The 20,540-nt window shown below is 46.0% G+C and overlaps 1 protein-coding gene across 2 annotated transcripts in view; it reads right to left on the bottom strand.

Annotated features, from left to right (window-relative positions):
- The window catches only part of MOB1B (MOB kinase activator 1B), a 63,603-nt gene that overhangs the window by 6,760 nt on the left and 36,303 nt on the right, over positions 1–20,540 (bottom strand). For both annotated transcript variants that reach the window (XR_009555827.1, XM_060247172.1), the window contains exons 3-5: positions 8,397–8,490; positions 4,171–4,304; positions 52–215 (exon numbers count right to left, since the gene is read on the bottom strand). Coding sequence is in view for 1 of the 2 variants with exons in the window: in XM_060247172.1 (XP_060103155.1) it covers positions 52–215; positions 4,171–4,304; positions 8,397–8,490 (392 nt within the window). In the remaining variant the exon portion in view is untranslated. The remainder of the gene's footprint in view (positions 1–51; positions 216–4,170; positions 4,305–8,396; positions 8,491–20,540) is intronic.

Genomic DNA, 20,540 nt, shown 5'->3' with positions numbered 1-20,540 from the left:
TTAGATCTTGCAGAGAAAAAAATACGTGGCAGCATCTCTGCGCTAATTTACCTGAACGAAAAAAATAAAGTGCTTGAAAGATGTGTTCAGATGCGCCTCTTCTTGCAGCTGGATGACGGGGTCAAAGTGCTGGTGGTAGATGTGAGCGTAAACTCTGAAGAGACGCTTCAGGATGGTCTTGGCCACTGACATGAAGTTCTTTGGGAAAGGAACACCTGTAAACCAACAAAGAAAGCCTTTGCTTGTAACGCAGGCAAGCACAACAGCCATGATGCCTAGGACTCAACAGGATGGTGGTTTCTCAAGCTTTTACTTGAGTAGGGTGGGGTGGGGTGGGGTTTAAGGGCAGAACGTGACCCACAGAGAGACAGGTACTTCTTCTGGGGGTGCTCCTGAAAGCAAGTTGGGGAAGCTGATTGCAAGGAGGGCTCCTGTCGGTTACAAGAACAACAGGGAGCAGCACAGGCACATCTCCACTGTCGGGAACAAGAGCGCTGCAGGGACAGTGGCTCAGTGGTTGAGCATCTGCTTGGTAAGCAGAAGGTCCCAGGTTCAATCCCCGGAATCTCCAACTAAAAAGGGTCCAGGCAAATAGATGTGAAAAACCTCCGCTTGAGACCCTGGAGAGCCGCTGCCAGTCTGAGTAGACAATACTGACTTTGATTGACCAAAGGTCTGAGTCAATATAAGGCAGCTTCATATGTTCTTCATATGTTCTAAGAGCAGCTTCTGTTCAAGAGGACTTTTCTTTTTTTTCTTGCTAGTAACCACAAGACGCCCTTGATCTGGATGGCTCAGGCTAGCCCAACCTCATCAGATCTCGAAAGCTAAGCTGGGTTGGTCCTGGATGGGAGACCACCAAGAGGCAGCCAATGGCGAACGACCTCTATTAGTCTCTTGCTTTGAAAACCCTATGAGATCACTGTAAGGCAGATGTGACTTGAGGGCCCTTCCCACTGCCACCAAGCACGAGACAACCCAAACCATCCAACGCATTTCACTGTTTGGCCTGAATGTCACAGATCTTGGCTCATCAAAGTGGCTCTCTGTGCGGCTTGGATAAAGTAACTTTGGACGAGGCGCAGCAAGGTGCGTGACTAGAATGAAGAGAGATAGAAATCCATACCCAAAGTGGGGGGTTTCTTCAACATGGATGCTGCCAGAGTAAAACAAAGTCTGCTTGTGACATGGCCCACTGAACAGGCTCAATAAAACAATGACTGCGGAGTCCATGCTCAACAGATTGGAGCCTGTCGATAAAGCCATAATTTAGGAGGAAATTCAAATTGGTAGGTTTAGACTCTAACACATAACAAATTAGAGATGTCTGGAATATATATATAGGAGCCCCATGGCGCAGAGTGGTAAAGCTGCAGTACTGCAGTCCGAGCTCTCTGCTCACGACCTGAATTCAATTCCAGCAGAAGCTGGGTTCAGCTCAAGGTTAATTCAGCCTTTCATCCTTCTAAGGTCAGTCACATGATTACCCAGCTTGCTGGGGGGGGGGGGGGGAGTGTAGATGACTGGGGAAGGCAATGGCAAACTACCCCATAAAAAAAACCCTCTGTCATTAAAACATCATGATGAGATGTTACCCCAGAGTCAGAAACGACTCGTGCTTGCACAGGGGACTACCTATACATACATATACACACATACATACATACATACATACATACGCACACAGAGAGAGACAGACAGACAGACAGAGAAGAAGAGGATGATGATATTGGATTTATATCCCGCCCTCCACTCCGAAGAGTCTCAGATCGGCTCACAATCTCCTTTACCTTCCCCCCCCCCCCCCACAACAGACACCCTGTGAGGTAGATGAAGATATTGGCTATGTATCCCGCCCTCCACTCTGAAGAGTCTCAGAGCGGCTCACAATCTCCTTTACCTCCCCCCCCCCCACAACAGGCACCCTGTGAGGTAGATGAAGATACTGGATTTATATCCCGCCCTCCACTCCGAAGTGTCTCAGAGCGGCTCACAATCTCCTTTACCTCCCCCCCCCCCCACAACAGACACCCTGTGAGGTAGATGAAGATATTGGATTTATATCCCTTCCTCCACTCCGAAGAGCCTCAGATCGGCTCACAATCTCCTTTACCTTCCTCCCCCACAACAGACACCCTGTGAGGTGGGTGGGGCTGGAGAGGGCTCTCACAGCAGCTGCCCTTTCAAGGACAACCTCTGCCAGAGCTATGGCTGACCCAAGGCCATGCTAGCAGGTGCAAGTGGAGGAGTGGGGAATCAAACCCGGTTCTCCCAGATAAGAGTCCGCACACTTAACCACTACACCAAACTGGCTCTCCTGCAGAGACAGAGACTTTGTATTTATTCACATTGGAGGGACCACTATACAGTCAACCAAAAATGACACGGTCTGCCAAATTATCTGGAAATGGATAAAAACCAGAGCAGGGAAGGGCTTATTTTTAGCAACCACTTATAAAACACTGTGGATAAGGTGATGTCTACAGGATACAAAACATCTTCTTGGAACAGAGAAAAATATCTTGCATGTGCTTCTTACCAAAGAGATATTTTAAAAGCAATCATTTTGATTAAACAACGATTGCGGTATGCACGGACAGGCAAAATACACAATACTAATCCAGTCCGGCAAAGTCTCCCTTTAAGAAACACGTCACTGGATATTAGGAAGCGATAAATGAAAGGATAATAGCGCTGAGATGAAGAGCCAGCACTTATGCTTTCCTTCATCACTGTTTTTCTTTTTTTTCCTGTAGAGAGGAAAATAAACATTTCCATTTAAAAAGGGCAGAGGAAGTACTGGAGATATAAACATTGGTTTCCAAAAATAATCTTCTTCTTTTTAATTAAAGATTGCTTCAAATTGTGCATGACCTCAACATGCACTGATTTTTTAAATACACAAGATCCACTTTGTAAAAACTGCTAACTCGATCAATTCCAAACGCCCACAGCCACAGAGCTGATCACTTCAGCGGCTCTTTATTTTTCAGTCTCGCTTAAATTTCCCCTTGATGTTATGGTTAAAAGGCCCCTGGTTATGGTTAAAAAGCATGGACAGCTTCAAGAGGGGACTGGATAAACATCTGGAGCAGAGGTCCATCAGTGGCTATTAGCCACAGCATATTGATGGAACTCTCTATCTGGGGCAGTGATGCTCAGTATTCTTAGTGCTTGAGGGGGGGCAGCAGTGGGAGGGCTTCTAGTGTCCTGGCCCCGCTGATGGACCTCCTGATGGCGCCTGTTTTATTTGGCCACTGCGTGACACAGTGTTAGACTGAATGGGCCACTGGCCTGATCCAACATGGCTTCTCTGATGTTCTTATGTTCCTTTAGAAACAACACTGACGATAATGGTTTGAAAATTAAACCATCCCAGTTTTTAGGCATGATATTTATTTTATTTATAGTCTTGCCTTTCTCGTGAGACACGTGGGAGATTACAAAATTTAGAATGATGCTGTTGGGCAGCGTAAGATACATAGCACTTTTATTTCTTTAATTTATACTTCACGCTGTCGCCACAGGGGGGAAATAAGTGCATACAGGGTGTGTTCACACTACACTAAATAATGCATTTTGCAACTGGATTTTTACTGTTGAAAGCAGGGCTCTTTTTGTAAGCAGAACTCCTTTGCGTATTAGGCCACGCACCCCTGCTCTAAGTGCACCGCTCTTAGTGCAGTGCCTACTGTAAGCTCCAAGAGGATTGGCTAAATTGGAGTGTGTGGCTTAATATGCAAAGGAGTTCCTGCTACAAAAAAAGCCCTCTGTGTATGTATAGCAAAAATCCAATTGCAAAATGCATTATTTAGTGAAGTATGAACGCACCTAATAGTGTAATAAGACTGGATCACCAGTTTAGAAAACAGTACTATAAAACAGCAAAAGACACACAAGAAATGTACAAATGGGATTAAAGGACACCAAAGAGAACAAAGTTTGAGCCCAGTGGCACCTTTAAGGCTCGCAAAGTTTAATTCTGGTTCTAAGCTTTCACATCTACACTAAAGCTTATACCCAGAATTGAATGAATGAATGAATGAATGAATGAATTACCCAGAATTAAACTTTGTCGCTCTTAAAGGTGCCACCGGACTCAAACTTTGTTCTGTTTCTTCATGGAATCTACCTTCACGGAAGGATACCGAATATCAGTTTTAAAGTTACCTATTTTGGACGGAAATAGCGTCTCATCATCCAGCTGATCTTGAACCCAGGTCATAAGGTAATCGATGTACTTTGGTGCGGAGCACTTGATTGGTTTCTTTATGTTCGTTCCATCTGCCCAATGGTACTCGTATCTAGAACGAAAGACGTCTTTAAGCAAACCCAGGCCTCTTGTGTGCAAATCAAATCCATTTCTGCTTTCCTGATTCACTATGCAGGATATCTCGTAGCCAGAGATCTTACTTCAGGTACACCTGAGAACTTGTGGGATTTTTGAATTTTGTTTTCCTTCTGAGCTGCAGTACAGTTTCCGGGGGGGCGGCAGGGGGACCTCAAGTTTCAAACCAGCTGGCTATGGGGGACTAGTGTTCAAGAAACCAGGGTGCAAAAAAATCCCGAGAGTTATACAAGTCTTTGGACACAAGAGAACTAGAGCCTACATTCTATCTTGCAAGGAAGAAGAATAGCAGATTTATACCCCGCCCTTCTCTCTGAATCAGAGACTCAGAGAGGCCTACAATCTCCTTTATCTTCTTCCCCCACAACAGACACCCTGTGAAGTGAGTAGGGCTGAGAGGGCTCTCCCAGCAGCTGCCCTTTCAAGGACAACCTCTGCCTGAGCTATGGCTAACCCAAGGCCATGCCAGCAGGTGCAAGTGGAGGAGTGGGGAATCAAACCCGGTACTCCCAGATAAGAGTCCGCACACTTAACCACTACACCAACCTGGCTAAGGAAATATTAAGCTGAAGAACTCAAGTGTGGCACAACCACAAACAATAGGATTCTTTTATGCCATAATGAACACCTGCTAAAATTCTCCCATTCTGACCACAAAGGCGTGTGTGTGCCCATAGGGGAAGGGGGTATCCCACATTTGATGCTTGCATAGATGAAGCTGTGCCCACATCAATGCAGGCACTGCCTTGGCACCACAATTTTAACATGGGAGGCAGCCTGCCTTTCACCATATAAGACCATCATGGTTTGGCAGGGCTCTCACCAGCGCTACCAGCAGATTCTGTAGTTGAAAAAAGGTACAGGCATTATGACCCATGACAAACACCCCCCCACCCCAGATATACACATCCAGAAGGCAGCACACTGAGGAATCTGCTCCACATTTTAAGTTATTCACCTGTTACCTAGGAGTCTTGGATTTCGTCACCTTGTTACCAACATCTATTTTGCAATTTCTGGTGGCAGTGTGAAGACTGAAAGCTTTCAGGCAGTAACGCACGGATTTAAAGTGAAGAACAAGTAGCAATTTTCATCAAACGGCTCATTGGTGAATGCGTGATCATTTGTTCTCATCTTCCACGAGCTTGCAAGCAGCAAAGAGAATTTTTATTTGAATCATGGCATAAGCCAGGGGTGGCCAAACTGCAGCTCGGGAGCCACATGTGGCTCTTTCACACGTATTGTGTGGCTTTTGAAGCCCCCACTGCCCTGTCAGCTGACTTGAAAAAGGCATTTCTCTACCTTAAATCACTTCTCCAAACTGGCAGCTTGGACAGTGCATTAAAAGTTAAAGTTGCTTTATTACCAACTCTTCTTCCCTCCCTCCTCCCACTCCCCATCTATTTTTTTCCTTCCTTCTTTTCCTGTCTTGCAGCTCTCAAACATCTGACATTTATTCTAAGTGGCTCTCACGTTAAACAAATTTGGTCACCCCTGGCATGAGCAATAACACTTAACCACAGCACTAACCAGAGAGCCTGTTTGGTGTAGTGATTAAGTGCGTGGACTCTTATCTGGGAGAACCGGGTTTGATTCTCCACTCTTCCACTTGCAGCTGCTGGAATGGCCTTGGGTCAGCCATAGCTCTGGCAAAGGTTGTCCTTGAAAGGGCAGCTTCTGGGGAGAACTCTCTCAGCCCCACCCACCTCACAGGGTGCCTGTTGTGGGGGAGGAAGGTAAAGGAGATTGTGAGCCACTCTGAGATTCGGAGTGGAGGGCGGGATATAAATCCAATGTCATCTTCTTCTAACTTCAACTAAGGATGCAACCGGGGCCGGCCCTAGGGCACGTGGTGTCCCAGGCAGACTTACTGCCAGCACGTCCCCCTTTCTAGTGGCACCCCTGGGGGAGGAAGGTAAAGGAGATTGTGACCTCTCTGAGACTCTGAGATTCATAGTATAGGGCGGGATATAAATCCAATATCATCATAACCATGGTGTGTTTACTTAAATTTTAGCTCCATCAAACACATGAAACTGCCTTATATTGAATCAGACCATTTGCCTATTAAGCTCAGTATTGCCTACTCAAACTGGCAGCATTTCTCAAGGGTCTCCAGAACAGTTCTTTCCCATCACCCCCTACTATCACCACCCAATCCTTTTAATTGGAAATGCCAGGAAATGAATCTGAGATTTTCTGCATGCAAAGCAGATGCTCTCTCACTGAGCTTGGATTGTTGACTTCCTGTACCTGTTTTCACTCTCTCATCTTGTATGGAGAAATCAGTTAGTAATTAACTGGTTATGTGTAATACACAAATAGAGGTACAAAGGTTAGATTTGGATTTGGATTCTAAACCTAGTCTCAGTTGGGGAGGGGAAGACTTACTCTGGTTGATGTAGAAAAGACCAAGCGTCTGTCCGGTAGCACCTTAAAGACTAACAAAAATTTCTGGCAGGAGATGTGCTTTTGTGAGGCGCTGCTCACTTCTTCAGCTACCTGCCTGAGCCTCTTATTCTAGAAACTGTTCCAAGTAATTCACAGGATTATAGCCTTAATTCGTTTCAATAACCACTGTTAAGCCAATCCTTAGCTATGATTTTGAATTTCAAATGTAATACTTTAACCATGGTTAAGAAGAACAGCCTGAGGTGAAGCTCTGCGGCTGCACATGGCTTCTAAATAACTGATTAAAGAGAAAACAGCTGCTTCGTAACGGGCATGGGATTTTATGCAAGCGAAGAGAGGGCAGCCAGGTTAGAGCAAAACTCGATCCAGGAGCAACTTAAAAGACCAACAAGATTTCCAGGGGATAGGCTCTCAAGAGTCACAGCTCCGTCAGACTCTCAAAAGCATACGCCCTTGCCCTGAACTGGATAGCCCAGGCAAGCCAGATCTTGGAAGCTAAGCAGGGCTGATTCTGGCAAGTACTTGGATGGGAGGCTTCTTTGGAATACCAGGACCGGGAGGGAGAGGCAGGCTGTATCAAGCCACCTCTCTCAATGTCCTCCATGCCCCAGCAGGGGGTTGCCAGAAGTTGCCATGCCTTCCAGGCATGCACGTGCACACAACAAACAATTTTTATTAAAAAAAAAACCCTTACACCTTAGAAAACTAGTGGGTCTTTAAGGTGCTCCTAAACTGGAATCTTGGCTTTTCTACTGCAAACCCACTGAAATGAGTACCTGTATAGTGAGTGCCACTACGACTCTGCATCGCAACAACATACTTGAGAGTAAAAGAATGAAGCCATATAGGTACACAATTATATAGGCACATTCATTTAAAACAAATAAAGTTCTTCGTTTAATAGAGTCAGAGGAAACCTGAAAGCCACCTTGCTGATCTTTGACAGGGAGGGAAGAGCACCCATACGTCTGAGAATAAAACAGATCAGCAGGCTATTATGATACCACACCTTGAGCCAAGGTGAAAGGTAGGGCATAAATATTTAGAATGAATAAATATAATGAATGAATAAATGAATGAATAAAATGAATGAATAAATAACTGTATTAATTACAGTGCAATCCTAAAGAGAGTTACACCAGTCTAAGCCTATTCATTTTAATGGGCTTAGACTGGAGTAAGTCTCTTTAGGATTGTACTGTTAACGACCTCCAAAATGTCCTTCCGTTAACAAACTTGCTCAGGTCTTCCAAACAGAGTGCCGTGGCTTCTTTGACTGAGTCGATTCATCTCAGGCTGAATCTTCCTCTTTTCTTGCCGCCTTCATTTTTTCCTAGCATTATAGTCTCTTCCACTGTCTCTTGTTTTCTCATAATATAAGAAGTACGATAGCCTCAATTTTGGTTATTTTAGCTTCTAGGGTGAGTTCAGGCTCGATTTCATCTAGAGAATTCCATTAATAATCTCATTTTTAAAAAAAAAAAAAATCAGGCTTTTCAATCTAGCTGTGAAGAACGCCACTGCCTTTCCAGCCAAGGTCATTTAAATTATTATTATTTTTTTTACAAAAAGTAGCATGCCATGTTTTCCGCCTCGTAGTTTTACTACAACGGTTAAGTGGAAGAAGCATTCTTACTTTGGACCTGCAGACATCACTGGGCAGCTCTCCTCTGTGCAGAAATCTGTAATAGTCCCATAAAGCATGTTGATCTGGTTGAAGAAGTCCACAGCTGTTTTAAAAAAATGATAATGAAACATTCCAGTTAGCAAAGTCATTGGCAAAGAGTGCAAAAAAGAAAAGGGGAGGGGGTGTTTCTGATTGCAGACTAGACTGCACACTGCTAGGCCAACCCAAACAGCTTCTGTGCAGCGTTGCCCCACCATGGTTGATATGTTAAGACCAGCGTTCCCTCTAAGCTGAGTTAGTGTGAGCTAGCTCATAGATTTTTAGCCTCCAGCTCACACATTTTTGTCTTAGCTCAGGAAGGATGAGCCCAGAGCACGCTAATTTATGCAGTAGCTCACAACTTTAATGTCAGGAGCTCACAAAGTAGAATTTTTGCTCACAAGACTCTGCAGCTTACAGGGAACACTGGTTAAGACTGTAAAGGAAACATTCAGGGTTGCCAGCGGACTAGGAGGGGAAAAAAATCTTTTAACAGCAGCTTGATATGTGGAAATAAGCAGCTGAAGCTTTTCGCCGCATGGAGGTAAATAATATTATCTGGTAAATGGTATCCCATGAAACCCCTATTAAATGGACTTTTTTTCTCCAGGCAGATGGCAACCCTATTCTCCGTTCCCCACCCAGGGCTTTTTTTGTAGCAGGAGCTCCTTTGCATATTAGGCCACACACCCCTGTTGCAGCCAATCCTCCAAGAGCTTACAAGGCTCTTGTTACAGGGCCTACCGTAAACTCCAGGAGGATTGGCTACATTAGGGGTGTGTGGCCTAATATGCAAAGGAGCTCCTGCTACAAAAGAAGCCCTACCCCTACCCCTCTCCCCCTTAGCCACTCAACCTGGAGGAAGTTGACGGAATTCTCTCATCTGCGCGCCCTACAACTTGCGATTTAGACCCATGCCCCTCCTGGCTAATTAAATCTTGCCAGAGGGAGCTTGAATGTCCTTTACGGGACATCATAAATAGATCCCTCTCGGAGGGGCGTTTTCCATCATCCCTAAAAGAGGCTATGGTCCGCCCCCTCTTGAAAAAAAGTACAGCAGACCCGGCTGAATTGGCAAATTACCGACCGGTCTCCAATTTACCGTTTTTAGGTAAAATTATAGAGAGGGCAGTGGCGTTGCAGTTGCAGAACTTTCTGGATGACGCTTCCGTCCTAGACCCTTGCCAGTCCGGCTTTCGCCCGGGTCATGGGACGGAGACAGTATTGGTCGCCCTGGTAGACGATCTCCAATGGCATCTGGACCGGGGCGGTGTGGCGGTGCTGATGTTGCTGGACCTGTCGGCCGCGTTCGACACGGTCGACCATCGGCTACTGACCTGCCGCCTCGCCGATGTAGGGGCGAGGGGGTCTGCCTTACAATGGCTTTCCTCCTTCCTCGAGGATCGGGGACAAAGGGTGGCAATTGGGAGCGAGCGGTCCCAGAGGCCCACACTGGATTGTGGAGTCCCTCAGGGGACAGTTCTCTCACCAATGTTATTCAATATCTATATGCGCCCCCTTGCCCAGATTGCTAGGAGACATGGACTTGGGTGCCATCAATATGCAGATGACACCCAACTCTATCTGCTAATGGACGGCCGACCTGACTGCGTCCCAGAGAATTTAGACCGGGCCCTGCAGGACATGGCAACTTGGTTGAGGAGGAGTGGGCTGAAATTGAATCCAGCGAAGACAGAAGTCCTTTGCCTAGGTCGGGGCGCTCGGGGAGGGGAAATACCTCTCCCAGTCTTCGACGGGGCGCCGCTGAAAGCGGCGCGCCGGGTCAGGAGTCTGGGAGTCTTACTGGAGCCTTCACTATCAATGGAGGCCCAGATTGCAGCCACTGCCAAGTCAGCCTTTTTCCATCTAAGACGGGCAAAGCAGTTGGCTCCCTTCCTAGAGTGCCAAGATCTGGCAACGGTGATCCATGCAACGGTCACCTCGAGACTGGATTACTGTAATGCCCTCTACATGGGGCTGCCTTTGTACCGAACCCGGAAGCTGCAGCTGGTGCAGAATGCGGCGGCTAGATTGCTGTTGGGGCTTCCCAAGTGGGAGCACATACAGCCTGGGCTGCGCGAGCTGCACTGGCTGCCAGTTGTTTACCGGGTTCGTTACAAAGTGCTGGTCATTACCTTTAAAGCCCTATATGGTCAAGGACCTGTCTACCTTAGGGACCGTCTCTCCCCATATGAACCCCAGAGAGCACTGAGGTCAGCTGGGAAAAACTTGTTGACTATTCCCGGACCGAGAGAGGTGAAGTTGCAAAGCACCCGTAACCGGGCCTTCTCCTCTATAGCTCCGAGCCTATGGAATCAACTTCCAGAGGAAACGCGGGCCCTGCGGGACCTTGAACAGTTCCGCAGGGCCTGCAAGACCATCCTCTTCCGATTGGCTTTCGCTGAAGAAGAACGAAACTGTTAAGAAAAACTGCCATCATAAAAGCAAATATAGCACTAGCACTTTTATTAACTAACTTTTAAAACTTAATCTGAATTTTAACTAAACTGTTTACATGTAATTTTATTTATTTCTGTATAATTGATGTTTGAATTGCTGTTAGCCGCCCTGAGCCTGCTCCGGCGGGGAGGGCGGGATACAAATTAAATTTTGTTGTTGTTGTAGCCCTTGTTGAATTGTTAGGCAAAGGGTGGCATCCCCAAGAACTCCCCAGTGCCTCCATCACCCTCTCGTGTTCTCCCATTATTAGCAAGAGCTATGGTTTCACCTGTTTTTACAATAAAATAGTTCCTCCACCCCCCAAAGTTTTATGTTTTATTAATAATATAGACATCAAAGGAAAAAGAAAAACAAAAGAAAAAGCAGTTACAGTATAAACTGGAGTATGAGGACTTATCTAAATCAGGGGTGGCCAACGGTAGCTCTCCAGATGTTTTTGCATTGCCAATGGCTGGGGCTGATGGGAGTTGTAGGCAAAAAAAACTTCTGGAGAGCTACCGTTGGCCACCCCTGATCTAAATCATTTACAAAACATTCCATCATTTTTCTTATTCCAGATTCCTACTTTTTTTCTTAATGGTCCTACTTCATTTTATTTCCATCTCTGCCCTGTTACCTACTATACCCATATCAATAAAATATAGTTTTTAATGGTTTTAAATGTTGTGCTCCGCCCTGAGCCCATTCTCGGGAAAGGGCAGAATATAAACTAACTGAAATAAATAAATAAATAAAAAGGTCTTGTCCTTATTCCTCTCTTGTGAATTTTCGTCTAGTTTTTCGGCAGAATTTGGTGCACGCAGAACCATTTTGGTGTGCTGTCTCCCAAAGCCGACTCTGGTGGTTTATTTCAATATCAGCCATAAAAGCAACTCTACCGCCATCAGAGGAAGGGCAGTTCCCTTTTGCAATAACCAAGGTACTTGAGTTTGTTTTCTGGAATCTCTGTGTTGATTTTCATCATCATCTTTTTTTTTTAAAAAAAAAAAAGATCTGTTGGGATTGAAGACTGGCCTTGAACACATGACGACCATTCAATTAGTTTTGATTCCATCTGTTTGGAGACACAACTGCAACACAGAGAGGCTTGTGACCTTCTGCAAGAACTGCACAATGGCTGAGAAGCCCAGCTTCAGCGGTTTTCAAACCGTGCCTTCAATTCAACAAAGCTTTCTGGTCCTTCCATGCCCTTCAATTTCAGTCAAGGAGCACTTGAAGAACAAAAGAATTAACATTCTCATGTTGTAAAGGTATTTCTTTCCACTCTGCCATGCTCAGACCAAAGGAAAGGAAAGAGAAAATAAATATTCTACAAAAGGACTCTATTTGCCTGAGAGGAAGATAAAGAAATGGGTTTTTTTTCCCTTCATGTGCCATAAAGAAAAAGAAAAAATTGAAATTCACATATAAGCTATACCTACAGTATGTACAGTAATAAAAAGCTTTTATTGGAGGGTTCTCTTACCTTTTGGTAAATACGGTATTCCTCAGAGTTGTGTTGGCATTTGACATTAATACCAAAATTACATTTTCATCAGTACCACATGTCTTAAGAGTGATGGTGTTCTAACTATAATCTAACTCCAGGGGTGTCAAAAAAGTTTTATAAGCTACATGTGAGTTCTTCCACCTCCTCCCTATTCCTCTTTGTGAACACATCCACATTTATACTTCTGTTTCATAAAGCTTTTACAAGTTTTAATTCCTGCCATTGCTGTCACTGAGAGAGAAGACATATAAAACACCAGAGATTAGGGGCCTACACTGCAATCCTGAGCAAAGCTACTGAGAGCCTGTTTGGTGTAGTGATTAAGTGCGCGGACTCTTATCTGGGAGAATCGGGTTTGATTCCCCACTCCTCCACTTGCAACTGCTGGAATGGCCTTGGGTCAGCCATAGCTCTGGCAGAGGTTGTCCTTGAAAGGGCAGCTTCTGGGGAGAGCTCTCTCAGCCCCACCCACCTCACCGGGTGTCTGTTGAGGGGAAGGGAGATAAAGGAGATTGTGAACCGCTCTGAGACTCTGAGATTCAGAGTGGAGGGCAGGATATAAATCCAATATCATCATCATCTTCTTCTTCTTCTGACTTCAACAAGGGTGCAACCGGGGCCGGCCCTAGGGCACATGGTGCCCCAGGCAGACTTACTGCCAGCACACACCCCTTTTCCAGCGGCACCCCTGGGCCACCCCACCACCCAGCATGCTCAGAGGAGCGACGCTAGTCTTGTCCTTACCTGCTTCTGGAACAGGAAGGGAGGGGGGAGCAAAGCCTCGTTCTGTTCTCTATTAAGAGAGAGAGTTCTACTGATGCCCATCAAAGTGGGTAAGCATGAGGCTGGTGGCGTCACTCCTCTGAGTGCGCGGGCGGGGGGGAATGGCCCAGCCGCCGCCTAATTGCCGCTGCCTAATTGTCAGCGACTGTGGCAATTAGGCATTTGTCTTGGGTGCCGGGGGGGAAGAGCCCAATTTGGCGCCCCCCTCCCGGCGTCCTAGGCAAATGCCTAATTTGCCTAGTGAGTGGGCCGTTCCTGGGTGCGATTTGGCTTAGGATTGCACTGAGGGACCCTATCTAAAGAAGAGCACAGAACCCTGCTCCTAACGAGTTATCCGTGTGACCCAAGACAGAGCAGCTCAGCTCCTTGCTGGGTTGCCTCTGTTCACCATCAAGGGGAGGAATGCTTCCTGCAAGAGCACCACTGAAACTCAGGGACAGCCTCCCCTGCCCCTCCCGGAATCCTAGAAGGAAGAGCAGGAAACACCAACATCTTCTCAGCAGGGAAGAATATGGGGGTGGGAAGTGTCATCACGCTGCAGCTGACACAGGGGTGGCCAAACTGTGGCTCGGGAGACACGCATGGCTCTTTCACACATATTGTGTGGCTCTCGAAGCCCCCACTGCACTGTCGGCCAGCTTGGAGAAGACATTTCTTTCTCTAAATCACTCCTCCAAGCCAAACCATACAGCGGCTTGGAGAATGCCTTTAAAGTTTCTTTCTTTCCACCTCTCCCTCCCCCATCTTCCTTCCTTCCTTCTCTCAGTCATTTGACAGGCATACCTTGCAGTTCTCAGACATCTGATGCTCAACTCTTGTGGCTCTCAAACATCTGATGCTTATTCTATGTGGCTCTTATGTTAAGCAAGTTTGGCCACCGCTGAGCTGTGGCCAAACCCACAACGTTAAGGCAAGGGATGAACAGGAGTGGCTTGCCATTACCTGCCTCTGCATAGTGACCCTGGATGTCCTTGGTGGTCTCCCATCCAAACAGGGCCAGCCCTGCTTAGCTTTAAAGATGTAATGAGATCGGGCTTCCCTGAGGCCACCCAGGACAGGGCAACAATCAAGTGCCGTCCTGTAGGGCAGAGGTTTCAAACTCCTTTGTTATGAGGGCCAGATCTGACATAAATGAGACCTTGTTGGGCCAGGGCCATGTCGGGCCAGGCAATGTCTGTACCTATTTAAGATTAGGTAGCAGAGAGATAAACTTTATAAAGGACACGGACAAACACAATTAAAGATTTTTTAAAAAATACTTAAAATAAAACATTAGCATTTGTTGGTCTTAAAGGTGCTTTCTTTGTATCTCTCCTGTGCGATCCAGGGAACTGGACAAAGGAAGCTCTGCCTCTTTCCTTCCTTCCCCAGGGGACCAGGAGGGGGAGGAGCCTCAGCCAATAGAACGAAGAGAGGCATGGTTTAGTAGCTCTGCTGTACGATTGAGAGAGCCTGGCAAAGCAAACTCTCCTTCCCGTCTTCCTCCCCAAGGGAGGAGTCTCAGCCAATGGAGAAAATAAGAGTCTGCTCTGTAGCTCCTGTGCAACTCAGCAAGCCTTGCAAAGCAAGCTGTGATGCAGAAGGAAGTAAGAGAGAGGGAGAAGGAAGCAGATGACAGCCAGTTGCTCGGGGGCCTGATAGGAGCCCTCAGAGGGCCTGATTTGGCCCCCAGGCCACATGTTTGAAACACCTGCTATGGGATTTTCAAGGCAAGAAACAACAGAGGTGTTCTGCCATTGCCTGCCTCTGCATAGCGATCCTGGACTTCCGTAGAGCTCTCCGATTCAACTACTAACCAGGGCAGACCCTGCTTAGCGTCTGAGATTTGATGAGACTGAGCTAGCCTGGGTCATCCAGATCAGGGCACATCAACACCTTCTCAATAGGCAAGAAGGCTCAGTGAATAGATGTAAGACACGCCCTCCGATATAATCCCCAAATGAACACTTGGAACTGCTGGTCTTTGGTGCAAATGCTGCTTTCTGTCATTCAAAAGCAGCACTGTCATATAACCTATGCCCTGCCCACTAGCCCCAAAGTCTCCTCTTGCGGGTGTGCCTTATAATTGTGGCAACAGACAGAAAAAGCTCCAAAACCTTAACAATCAACAATGCTAACATTCTCAGCAGGGTTGTCAAGCATGCGGCCTGAGGGCCGAATCAGGCTCCTACCAGGCCCCTGAGCAACTGGCTGTCATCTGCTTCCTTCTCCCTCTCTCTTGCTTCCTTCTGTGTTTGTTTGCTTTGCCAGGCTTGCTCAATTAAGCTACAGAGCAAAGCCTCTATTTTCTCCATTGGCTGAGGCTCCTCCCTTGGGGACGAGGGGGGAGGGAGCGCTTGCTTTGCAAGGCTGTCTCAATTGCACAGCACAGCTACTGAGCCAAGCCTCTCTTCCTTCTGTTTATATCTCTGCTACCTGAAATTACATTTTATGACACACATGTGGCCCGGCCTGACAAGGTCTCATTTATGCTTCTCATTTCTATGATTCTATGTCAGACTTGGCCTTCGTAAGAAGTGAGTTCGAGAGCCCTGCTCTACACTTTCATGTCTCATCCTTTCCAAGGTGCCCAGGCAGCTGATCTAGTAACTAGAATAGCAAACTAATGCAACAAAAGAAAACCCATCGCTAGTAACTTAGCATTTGTCCATCTGAGCATTCCTAAACTGTCATATGCTGGGAAGTACCTTCCAAGAAGAGGTGGTAAGTCAAGGTACCTGGTTCATTCAAAAGTACAGAATTACAGGTCACAATGCAAACAGCTCAGAATCCAGAAATGGTGGGGAAACAGGTAGTGAGGCCAGTTACACCAGAGAACCTGAGGAGAGGTGCAAGGCACAAGGGAGACGATCAGGACTAGATCCAGACTAGAAGCTGCACACCTGTGAGTGTCCTGTGGCACTGCCAATAATTGAGACTGGCGAGCTGACAGCAAAAGTCAGGAACTGCTAACTATGGGAACAACAATGTTGAGAGAGCAACAAGAAATGCCAGCAGAGCTATGCCAGCCTGGAAGATTTTGCTGAACCCAGAAGAGGAGCATTTCCTACCAGATCTAGACCTACATCTTTTCCACTACTGGTTCTGACATACATCTACTGGGCAATATCGTTCAAAATAAGCATGCCAGAGACAAGATATCTGCTGAAGAGAGCTGTGTTTCTCGAAAACTTATGCTACGATAAAATTTGTTTGTCTTAAAGCCGTTTGTGAGAGGGGCGGGATATAAATCAACAGAAATAAATAAGTAAATACTGGACTTTTTACTATAGAGACAAGAAGGGGGTTGAGCTTGGACCCAAAGACCCAAGCTGAGAGCCAGTGTGGTATAGTGGATAGAGTGGTGAACTGGGACCCAGGTTCAAATCTCCACTTCTGCCATGGAAGCTCACCAGGTGACCAACGCTCCCTCTAAGCTGTGGAGTCCTGTGAGCAAAAACTGGCATTAAAGTTGTGAGCTACTGCATAAGTCAGTGTGCTCTGGGGCCATCCTTCCTAAACTCAGACAAAAATGTGTGAGCTGGAGGCTTAAAAACTGTGAGCTAGCTCACACTAACTCAGCTTAGAGGCAGCACTGCCTTTGGCCTGTCACAAACTCTCAGCCTGGCTTACCCCCACAAGGCTGTGGTTCTGAGAAAACGGTGGAGGGGAGAAAAGATGTTCCAAAAAGGCACTTTTGAGTTCGGAATGGGGAGAAAAGTAGGATATAAATAAATAAACGCGAACGCAATCTCTGCTCAGTCAAGACTACATGAATGGCCTGAGAAGCCATTATCTGTAAAAATAAGTATTCTGACAGAAGGGGGGACATGATATTTATAAAACTATGCACAAAGGGTGGAGACAGTGGAAAAAGAGAACTTTTTCTCCCTCTCCCAAAATACTCGAGGGCATCCAGTGAAGCTGATGGACAGTCAGTTCAGGACAGACAAAAAGAAAAGAAGAGTGATTAAAATGTGGAATTCTTAGCAGAGGACGTAGACAAGAACAGACTGTTTTAAAAGCGGATTAGATAGATTCATGGAGGATAGATCTTTCGGCAGCTACTAGCCATGGTGACTAGGGGGAACCTCCACATTCAGAGGCAGTCAGCCTCTGAATTATAGTGCCAGGAGGCTACACCAAGGGAAGGCCTCGGCCTCTATGCCCTCTTGTTGGCTACTGCCTGCTTCTGCATAGAAACCCTGTACTTCCTCGCCATGCTCCCATCCAAGTACTAACCCAGGAGTGCCAAACTAATTTGTTAGGAGAACTAGATCTGACTTTCTGGGGCTGGGCCATATGGGTCATAAAATGCAATATGAGGCTGTGAAGATATATACTTTATAAAGGATATAGGAAAAGGAAAGGAAAGGTCCCCTGTGCAAGCACCAGTCGTTTCTGATTCTGGGGTGACGTTGCTTTCACAGCATTTTCATGGCAGACTTTTTACGGGGTGGTTTGCCATTGCCTTCCCCAGCCATCTACACTTTCCCTCCAGCAAGCTGGGGACTCATTTTACTGATCTCGGAAGAATGAAAGGCTGAGTCAGCCTCGAGCCGGCTACCTGAAAACCCAGCTTCTGCAGGGGATCGAACTCAGGTCGTGAGCAGAGAGTTCAGACTGCAATACTGCAGCTTTAACACTCTGCGCCACGGGGCTCTTCAAAGGACACAGACAAACACAATTAAAGATATTCTTTTTTAACACGCTTTAAAACTCTTGCAATATTTTGTTCAAAATGAAAAGGTGGGAGAACAGTGGGATCTGGCGATGCAAGTTTTAAAATAAAACGTCAGGAAAAAGCACAAGGATCACAGCAGAAATTAAAAATATGAAATGCTCTGAGTCTGGGAAAACATGAAAGGTGGGGGAACAGTGGGGATTCCCAAATCTGAGAAGATCTGGACAGCTTGGGCCATTCCGGTTAAGGTGGATGAGGCTATATGCCTCCTGAAGGCCTAGCTGTGCAATCTGGGTATTCTTCTGGATCCAGCACTGCTCATGGCTTCTGACAGGAACAGAATCACCTTTTAAATTAAAAATTGCAAAAGCTGCTTTCTAGTTTCAACTTCTGCTCTTTCTGACTTCTCAGATGGCAAAAAAACTAAGATACAGTTACTAAGGTAGTTCAGGGTGGAGCAGTTTGCCGTTCTCTCTCACACTTACAAGTGTTAGTTATATTCAAAATGTCGCTTGCAGAAAACGAAGGCATTTATATCAATTAAAATAATCAGTCGTAATCAAACACCCTTCTCTGCACAAGCAAACCTTGCACAGAAACCCTCTTCCTGCGGCTGTCTTGAATTACAGGATTATCTCTCTAAATACATTTTTAAGGTTTCTTAATTCCATGTTTCCCCTCCAGCTCCGCGATAGACTCGTTTCTCCATGGAAACTAGAGACTGCTTATTTTAGCAACTGATGCCTTAATTCGGCAGGGGAGGGGCATGTCTGCACAGCAAAGCTGCTGTAGCTGGAATCTGAAGAAGTCGTATCTGCTAGGATGTTATCGGCTTTCAGCGTTTGCCAAAAAACAACCCTGACGTTTCTCCCAAGAAGGGAAGTTGCAATATAAAGAAACAGCTCTTGACTCCCATTGCGGAATTTGATAGATAGCACTGCAATTCCAACTTATATTTAAACAATACAGACTGTCCAGAATTGGTACTGTCTCAGGCCTGGACATTTTAGGACCTATGAATTGTGGCTGATTCTGTTCTGGCAGTCCCAAGGAAGCAGCAAAGACAGGATTTTTCAAGCCCCTCTACAGCAGAGTTTCTTTACCCTTTTGCATGTCCCTGTAAAAACGATACAAGACCCTGCTTATTCTTTTTCAAGCCTTTTAACCTCTGCCAGATCAGCATGGGTGGGTAGTAGGGAGACGTGCGTGTAGGAGATAGCCACAAGTAGTGGCTGCCTAGTAAGCCAAGTTAATATCACTGGACCTTAGTAAAACAGTAACAGGAATGAATGGTACACAAGAAGAAAACCGTAGATTTATTCCCCGCCCTTCTCTCTGAATCAGAGTCTCAGAGCGGCTTAAAATCTTTTGGGGTTTTTTTTACTATTTATACAATGCCTAAAACATGTTTTTCTCAGCATATTCACAGCTGATTCTATTGAGCAAGATTCAAGTCCCAAAGCACCTTAAAGCAGCGGTGTCAAACATACGGTTTGGGGGCCGAATCAGGCCCCCAAGCAACTGGCGGTCAACTGCTTCCTTCTCCCTATATCTTGCTTCCTTCTGCATAACAGCTTGCTTTGCAAGGCTTCCTCAATTACATGGGAAATTACATATACATTTTTTGCCACTGTGCGACACAGAGTGTTGGACTGGATGGGCCGTTGGCCTGATCCAACATGGCTTCTCTTATGTTCTTATGGGAGCTACACAGCAAAGCCTCTATTTTCTCCATTGGCTGAGGCTCCCCCCCCCCAATGTTCCCTGAGGAAGGAAGGAAAGAGCCAAAGCTTCTTTTGCCCAGTTCCCTGGATCCCATGGGAGAAATACAAAGAAAGCATCTGTAAGACTAATGAGTGCTAACGTTTTAAGCATGTTTTAAGTTTAAAAAAAAATATATTTGTTTTTGTCTGTGTTCTTTATAAAATTTATATCTCTGCTACCTAATCTTAAATAGGTACAGACATGGCCCAACCCGACATGGCCCAGCCCAACAAGGTCTCATTTATGTTAGATCCGGCCCTCATAACAAATGAGTTCGATACCCCTGCCTTAAAGGTCAACAAGATTTCCCGAGTATAAGCTTCTGGCAGCCAACACTCCCCTTTGTGCCGTATCTGAAGAAGGTAGCTTTGACTCTCAAAAACTGGAAACACTGTTGATCTTTAAGGTCCTGGTAGACCTGAATCTCGCACTTTGAGCGCACATCAACATGGCTACCCACCTGAAGCTCTGATCTGACTGGTTTGCCACATGCCCCAAATGATGTCCAAGGCTGTGTATCTATACTCTTTTATCTTTGCATACTGCCACTGATAGAGGCAGGGCCCCAGCTACCAAGGATTGTTTATTTAAAATATTTATTAGCTGCCTTTCTTCCTGACAGATCTCAAAGCAGCTTAACATAGAGACAAAATACATAAAACTACACCAACCAAAAAAACCAAAATTTAAAATTACAATTCTGGACAGCTAGCAAAAACCTAACCAAATGCAGTCCTAAGTAAAAATGTCTTCAATTGCGTCCTAAACATTGAGGGGGCCAGAAGCACCTTCCTGGGGAAATTATGCCTCTGAAAAGGCCCTCTTTTGGGTACCCACAAAATGAACTTCTTTGATAGGACAGCCAAGAGGGCCCTTCCCTGTGATCTTGTGATCCTCCCCTCTGATCGGGGGAGGGACGGTGGCTCAGTGGTAGAGCATCTGCTTGGGAAGCAGA

Source organism: Heteronotia binoei, chromosome 9 (genome assembly GCF_032191835.1).
Source record: "Heteronotia binoei isolate CCM8104 ecotype False Entrance Well chromosome 9, APGP_CSIRO_Hbin_v1, whole genome shotgun sequence".
Lineage (NCBI taxonomy): Eukaryota > Metazoa > Chordata > Lepidosauria > Squamata > Gekkonidae > Heteronotia > Heteronotia binoei.
This window is presented reverse-complemented; position numbering and strand designations above follow the sequence as displayed.